At 54.3% G+C, this 7,883-nt stretch overlaps 1 protein-coding gene across 5 annotated transcripts in view; it reads left to right on the plus strand.

Moving 5' to 3' along the window:
- The window catches only part of BCR (BCR activator of RhoGEF and GTPase), a 139,990-nt gene extending 137,278 nt beyond the window's left edge, over positions 1–2,712 (plus strand). For 3 of the 5 annotated variants that reach the window (XM_055251708.2, XM_055251709.2, XM_063623434.1), the window contains one exon: positions 102–2,712. In XM_055251708.2, coding sequence (XP_055107683.1) covers positions 102–191 — 90 coding nt within the window. In that variant the 3' untranslated portion in view covers positions 192–2,712. The remainder of the gene's footprint in view (positions 1–101) is intronic. The other 2 variants (XM_055251710.2, XM_055251707.2) reach the window with 2 other exon arrangements.
- Positions 2,713–7,883: the final 5,171 nt, after the last annotated feature.

Raw genomic sequence — 7,883 nt, forward strand, 5'->3', positions numbered from 1 at the left:
CACCTGAGATGGACTTGGAGGCTTGGGCCCCAAAGACCTCCCACCAGCAGCTGTGAGCCCCCCTCTGAGCCACTCTCCTCTTCCGCACTCTGCCCGGGCAGGTCCAGGTGCTGCTGTACTTCCTGCAGCTGGAGGCCATCCCTGCCCCGGACAGCAAGAGACAGAGCATCCTGTTCTCCACCGAAGTCTAAAGGCCCCAGTCCATCTCTAGGAGGCGAACAGACGGCCTGGAAACCTCTGGCTAATCGGGCCATCCATAGAGCGGGAACCTTCCTGAGGTGTCCTTGGGCCACCCCCAAGTGTCGGGCCATCTGCCAAGAGACAGCGACCCAAAGCCGAAGGACAGGTGGACTGGACAGATCCCGCCCAGGTCTGAGAGCCCCAGGCTGGCCTCAAGACTGTGGTTTTTCCATGCGGCCACCTGAGGGCGCCCCAAGCCAGTGCATCTCAGAGGCCAGGCCTGGCCCTGGGAGACAGGGTGAAGGGAGTGGGTTTTATGAACTTAACTTACAGAGTCTAAAAGATTTCTACTGGATCACTTGTCAAGGTGCGCCCTCTCTGGAGAGAAGGGAACGTGACCGGATTCCCTCACCGTTGTATCTTGAATAAACGCTGCTGCTTCATCCTGTGGGGCCATGGCCTGTGTGGGTGGGGCCTCTTCCATTCCCTGACTTAGAAACCACACTCCACTTAGAACAGGGTTGGAGAGGCTTAGTCAGCACTGGGGAGCGTTTAGACTCCATTCTTGCCTTTCCTTATTTTTCTTTCCAGAAGGATTTTTGTGCAGAAATGGGTCTTTTGCCGTGTTTGTCCTCCTTGGAAGGCAGCTCAGAAGGCCTGTGAAATGTTGGGGGACAGGACCCCCAGGGAGGGAATCCAAGGCTACGCACTTTAGGGTTCGCTCTCCAGGGAGAGCGACCTTGTCCCCCGATCCTGACCGCCCTTCTGGCCCACGCTCTCCTGTTTGGCTTCCACAGGCCGGGAATTCTCTGGCTTCTCTGCCCACACACTCCCTGCCCCAAGTGTCCCTGCCCCTGCCCCCGCACAGCTGACTCCATTTCTGTCCTCTCAGCTCAGCGGACTGGCTCAACTTTTGTAAAAGTCTCCACTTGGTGGTAGCAGCTTGCTGATGACTTGTTTTAAAACTTTCATCCTAAATAACCTTTTGATACTTGAATATTTTTACGTTTTATACGTAGTTTCTAATTTTTTTCCCAACAGATCCAGATACCTAATAAGATGCTGGAATGTAATCCCTGGACAATCCGTGTCCTGGCAGCATTTGGTCTTCCTCTAAGCGCCTGGCTTCGCTGTTCTCAGGAGTGGGTTCTGAAGTCTCTGGAGAACAGGATACGTGGAGGGTTAGGAAGGGGCCAGGCCTAGAGACAGGAGACCCTCCCAGAGCAGGTGGAGGCACAGGACCATTTGCTACCCCATCTGCCGGCACCTGCGGGGGAGCCCAGGCATTCTTGGTAAACCCTCCTGACCACCTGCCTAAAGAAAACAGAAGCATGGAGGCCGCCAAGTATTTTCAAGAAATAACCCCAAGAACATTGCATCACTGTTTTAGAAAGAGGGGCTTGGGGCAGGCAGAGAAGAGAAGGGAGAGCAAACTGAGGGCCAAGTTTCCAGACGGTCCTGCAGGAGGAGAGGATGCAGCTGCCCAGAGGGAAGCAGGATCACATTTAAGGAAGTGTGTGGGGTCCCTGGATGACACCAGCACCCAGTGCGGCTCTGTCTGGCGACCGCTCCCAAGGTGGGAGGAGTGGGTGCCCCTGTGTGTCAGTGGGCAGCTCCTGCTGAGCCCGCAGCTCGCTGGGGAGCCTGACAGCGGGGCCATGCGCCTGACACTCCTCACTGCTTGTGGACCTGGCGAGGCAGGGAGCAGAAAACAGAGCCACTTGAAGGCTTTCTGTCTGCCTCTGTGTGCAGTGTGGATTTAGTTGTGCTTTTTTCTTGCTGGGAGAGCACAGCCACCATTTACAAGCAGTGTCACCCTCGTGGGTGGCGAGGACAGAACAGGAGCCTCTGCTCTCTGTACCTATCTGGGCCCGGTGGGCTCCCGTGTCCTGGCTTCCATCTCTGTCTCAGCGACCATCCAGCCCTGTGCAGGAACACATGTTGCTTAGAAAAGCCAAATCCAGCCCTTGTCTCGGTCTCCTCTGGTCTCATGATGTGCATCTGTTACCTTGAAACTGGAAACCAGTCTATCGATGTCTGTGCCAATTTTTGTTCCCTCCCCAACCTCCTTCCCCATACGACTTTTTATTTATGTTGGATGTGTGCTGTCTAATGATGGGATGACCACACTTTTCCATGTTCTAAAAGTACTCCTCTCCCGCAGGGCCCCAGGGCTGATGGTTGCTTTGGGTCTACAGCTACGTCTTACCCGCCTCCTGGCTCGAAAGCCTGTGTGGTGGCAAAGCCGGTGCGGGGCTGGGGAACGCGGCGTTATCCAGGAGGGAGACCCGGCTCTCCTTCTGCAATGCAGGCAAAGGCCTAGATACCAGTGTGACCTCCCACAAGGCATGGCTGCCAGACTCCCCAACCAGAAGTGATGCTTTTTTGCCTCGGGCCCTGGGTTTGAAGCAGCCTGGCTTTCTCTCTGTAAGTGGCTGGTGTCTTAGCAGCTGCAATCTGAGCTCAGCCACCTACACACCACCGTGGGGGAAAGAACTGCCGACACTTTCATTAAAAAGTTTCCTGAGACGACTTGCATGCGTGTTGATTTCATGATGAGCGCCGCTGGGAAGAAGCCCTGAGCCGGTGGGGTGGGGCTGGAAGCGGCAGGTGCAGTGATGGGGCTGGGTGCCCAGGAGGCCTCAGTGCTCAATCAGGCCACGGTGGCCAAGCCCAGGCTGCAGGGAAGGCCGGCCTGGGGGGTGTGGGTGAGCACAGGCAGGTGCCAGCTGGGCAGTGTGAGGATGCTGGAGCTGCATCCCTAACTCCACTGAGTGGGGTAGTCTGGTTGGGGCAGGGACCGCTGTTGCTTTGGCAGAGAGAGATGATCCCCACTGGGGAGAGGCTGTTGTGACTGTGCAGGTGGGACAGGGACAGATGGCCACCAGGGTGACCCGGCTGGTCTTCCTTTGCTGTGCTGAGCCCTGGGACATGGAGGATTCCCGCCACACACAGCCTGGTCCCAGGTTCTTACCTGTGGCCACCGCTCTGGCACGAGCCCCTCAGTCTTGGGTGGTTTCTGCCTGGTCCGGGATTCGGTGTTGCTGCTGAGTCCAGCCTTTCCACCACCTCCGCATGGGCCGTGGGTGTTGTCAGCTGCCTCCCGCCTTGGCTTCAGTAGCTCACCCAGCTTACAGGGGAGCTGCCCTGGGCTGGAGATGGGCACGCACCCTGGGTCCTGCTTCAATGAATGCAGCTTGAGGAGACCCGGCCACATCCACTGGGCCACGGTTACCCTCGGCAATGCCCACATCACCGTCAGCCTCCACCTCCCCAGGAGAGCAAGGCTCACATGACAAAGGCTGCCCGTGGCCGGTGAGGTGGCTGAGCCCAGCCAGGACTGTTCTCGGACTCCCAGGATGTGGCTCTGCTCGTGAGCTGCCTGGTCAGCTCTCTCGGGGTGAGAGGGGCCTGTCACACGGGCCCCTGCCTACAGTGTGACCCTTCTTAGCTTCTCTCAGCAGCCCTGCCTGAGGAGTGTCACTGCCACCATGATCATTTCCCTGACACTGCGAGGGTGTAGGGACGTCCTGGGTAGAGACAGGGCCCATGGCAGCAGCAGGCTCAGGGGTGCCCTGCACTGGTGGGCTGCGGACCTGGTGGAGACCACACCAAGGGCTGGACGAGGGGACGAGCCTCCACCCTGGCCTCTCTGCAGGCCTCAGCAGCCCCTCCCACAGGCAGAAGGGTTGACACTGGGTTCTGCCCTCACTACAAGAGCTGCGATTGCCACGTGCTGTTCTGCCCAATCTGGTGTCTGCAGGGGAGGAAAGGGCTGCTGCTGGCCCATTTCTGAGTGTTCAGCACCTAAGGGTGACAGCACTGTCTGTCCCTACCCTCTGGGTCCTGTTTGAAAATCAAACCCATGCTCACAGGCCTATTTTTTTTTTCTTTTAGAGACAGGGTCTCACTTTGTCACCCAAGCTGGAGTGCAGTGGTGCGATTATAGCTTAATGCAGCCTCCAATCCCCAGACTCAAGGGACCCTCCTGCCTCAGCCTTCCAAGTAGCTTGGACTATAGCTGTGTGCCATTGTACCTGTTTTATTATTATTTTGTAGACATGGGGTCTGGCTATGTTGTCCAGGCTATTCTCAAAATTCCTGGCCTCAAGCAATCCTCCCGCCTTGCCCTCTCAAAGGTTGGGATTACAGGTGTGAGGCAAGGCACCCAGCTCAGCCACAGAGCCCTATTGTATCTCTCTTACTAGGAGCAAGAGCTGGCTGCCCCCCATCCCCATTCCAGAGTTGGGGCTGTGTTCAGCTAAGGCCGGGCCACTGGCATGGCCCAGGGAGCCGGATCATTCACTGCTGCCCCGAATCTGAGATCATTCCACCTCGACAAGACTCCCTCATCCAATCCCTTTACTTGACAGCTGGGGAAACCAATGCGCACAGAGCACCCCCAGCTCACTTGGGGTCTCAGAGCTGATCCATGAGCAGAGGCTGAGATCCTGGGATCTTGTCCTTCAGCCGCCCCGTAAGCTTGCTCCCTTTCTGCTGGAAGAGATGGGGCCGGACCTCGACCGGCAGCCCTGGCCTGGACATGACTGTGCTCATGCAGGTATTCAGGCTGAGATGCAGGTATTCTTTTTTTGAGATGGTGTCTCATTCTGTCGCCCAAGCTGGAGTGCAGTGGCATGAAATTGGCTCACTGCAACCTCTGCCTCCTGGTTAAAGTGATTCTTTTGCCTCAGCCTTCCAAGTAGCTGGGACTACAGGCTTGCACAACCATGCCTGACTAATTTTTGTATTTTTACTAGAGACGAGGTTTCCCCATGTTGGCCAGGCTCTTGTCGAACTCCTGACCTCGGGTGATCCCCACCTGCCTTGGCCTCCCAAAGTGCTAGGATTACAGGTGTGAGCCACTGCATCATTTAAATGTAGTGAGAGGCCGGGCGCGGTGACTTATGCCTGTAATCGCAGTACTTTGAGAGGACGAGGCTGTCAGATCGCCTAAAGTCAGGAGTTCGAGACCAGCCCGGCCAACGTGGTGAAACTGTGTCTCTACAAAAAAATAGAAAAAAATTATCCCTGCGTGGTGGTGCATACCTGTAGTCCCAGTTACTCAGGAGGCTGAGGCATGAGAATCGCTTAAACCTCGGAGGCGGAGGCTGCAGTGAGCTGAGATGGCACCACTGCATTCCAGCCTGGGTGATAGAGCAAGACCTTGTCTCTAAATAATTAAATAAATAAATATGGCCAAGCACGGTGCCTTAGGCCTGTAATCCCAACACTTTGGGGGCCAAGGCAGGTGGTGCCTGAGGTCAGGGGTCCGAGACCAGCCTGGCCAAGACGGTGAAACACTGTCTCTACTAAAAATACAAAAATTAGCCAGGCATGGTGGCAGGCACCTGTAATCCCAGCTACTCGGGACACTGAGGCAGGAGAACCACTGGAACCTGGAAGGCAGAGGTTGCAGTGAGCTGAGATTGCACCACTGCACTCTAGCCTGGGCAATGGAGCAAGACTCCATCTCAAATAAATAAATTAATAAATACAGAGCAAGATTCTGTCTCAAAGAAATAAATAAATGTACACCTGTAATCCTAGCACTTTGGGAGGCTAAGACAGGTCGATCACCTGAGGTCAGGAGTTCGAGACCAGCCTGACCAATATGGCGAAACCCAATCTCTACTAAAAATACAAACATTAGCTGGGTGTTGTGACATGCGCCTGTACTCCCAGCTACTCGGGAGGCTGAGACAGGAGAATTACTTGAACCCAGGAGGTGGAGGTTGCAGTCAGCTGAGATGTCGCCACTGCACTTCAGCCTGGGTGACAGAGTGAGACTCTGTCTCAAAAGGAATAAACAAATAAAATACAAAATAAAAAAAAATCAATGTTGTAAGATTGCAGAGTCGTGCTTCGGAAGCATGCTGGTCCTATCCATGTAGTGAAGGCTGATTTCATACACAAGTGTCACAAGAACTTTTTTTGTTTTCTTTTCTTTTTGAGACGCAGTCTCACTCTGTCACCCAGGCTGGAGTGCAGTGGTGCGATCTCGGCTCACTGCAAGCTCTGCCTCCCGGGTTTATGCCATTCTCCTGCCTCAGCCTCCCGAGTAGCTGGGACTACAGGTCCCCGCAACCACGCCCAGATAATTTTTTTGTATTTTTAGTAGAGATGGGGTTTCACAATGTTATCCAGGATAGTCTCGATCTCCTGACCTTGTGATCTGCCGGCCTCAGACTCCCAAAGTGCTGGGATTACAGGCATGAGCCACCGCACCTGGCCACAAGAACTTTTATACCCACCCCTGAAAGAAAGCCCCGATCGCCTTCCAAAGAAGCAGTACATGGACTAACGCATGGGCTATCCCAGACAGCTTTGGAAAGACAAACAGGAAACAGAAAACGACACTCTAAGCCCTTGAGGCCAAAATGCCCTTCCCCAGAGCAGCTGCCAGAAGACAGGGCACAGGATCGGGTTGGAGGTCACTTCTGGGTGAAGGAGAGAATGGTCAGACCCAGGGCAGGGGTGTCGGAGTCTAGTCGGCCTCACCGGAACAGAAGAGAGCTGCTTCATGATGGTCAGCTGACAGGCAGAGCCTTGCATAACCCAAGTTCTCACGGTACAGAGAGGCCAGCCAGTGCGGGGACAAAGGCATGCACTGAAATGGTTTCCTGGAAGACAGGGCCCAGTTGCATCTCTCAAATGGGACCAGATTGGAAAGGAGACCAGCTGCTTTGGGTAAATGAGGTCACTTCTGGATGAGCTCCCAAACTAGATGGTGCCGAGGGCCCTGGACCTGGCAGCTGGGCTGGACATGGCACGGCCCTGTACTCCAGGAAACGGCATCTCAGTGCTTGTCTGGCCAGTTCTCCAAAAGAACCATCCACGGGCCATTTTTCCATTCCCCTCCTGTGCACAGACTGGGCCGAGCCTGACCAGACACTTTCCCTTAGGGTTCTCAGTCACTGCCAAAACTTGAGCCTGGCAGTGAAGATATATGTTAAAATGTGACTCTGGGCCAGGCAATGGCTCATGCTTGTCAACCCAGTGCTTTGGGAAGGCTGAGCTGGGAGGGTCAATTGAGGTCAACAGTTCAAGGCCAACCTGAGGAACATAGATCTCTACAAAAAAATAAAAATTAGCCAGCTGTGGTGACATGCACTGGTAGTCTCAGCTACTCAGAAGGCTGAAGTGGCTTGAGCCCAGGAGTTCAAAGCTGCAGCTATGATGGTGCCATTGTATTCCAACATGAAAGACAGAGTGAGACCATGTCTTGAAAAAAGTAACAAACAAACTAGGTATAGAAGAAACATACCTGAAAATGGTTGGGCTGTGTGCAGTGGCTCACGCGTGTAATCCCAGCACTTTGGGAGGCTGAGGTGCGTGGATCACCTGAGGTCAAGAGTTCAAGACCAGCCTGGCCAACATGGTGAAACCCCATCTCTACTAAAAGTACGAAAATTAGCCAGGTGTGGTGGCATGAGCCAGGTATCCCAGCTACTTGGGAGGCTGAGGCAGGAGAATTGCTTGAACCCAGGAGGCAGAGGGAGCAGTGAGCCAAGATCACACCATTGCGCTCCACCCTGGGCGGCAAGAGTGAGACTCTGTCTCAAAAAACAAAAACAAACAAACAAACAAACAAAACAACGTACGTGAAAATAATAAAAGCTGATACGACAAAGCCATAGCTAACCTACTATAGAATGGGGAAAAGTTGAAAGCATTTCCTCTGTAAACAGGAACAAGACGAG

This window comes from Symphalangus syndactylus, chromosome 18 (assembly GCF_028878055.3).
Source record: "Symphalangus syndactylus isolate Jambi chromosome 18, NHGRI_mSymSyn1-v2.1_pri, whole genome shotgun sequence".
Classification (NCBI taxonomy): Eukaryota; Metazoa; Chordata; class Mammalia; order Primates; family Hylobatidae; genus Symphalangus; species Symphalangus syndactylus.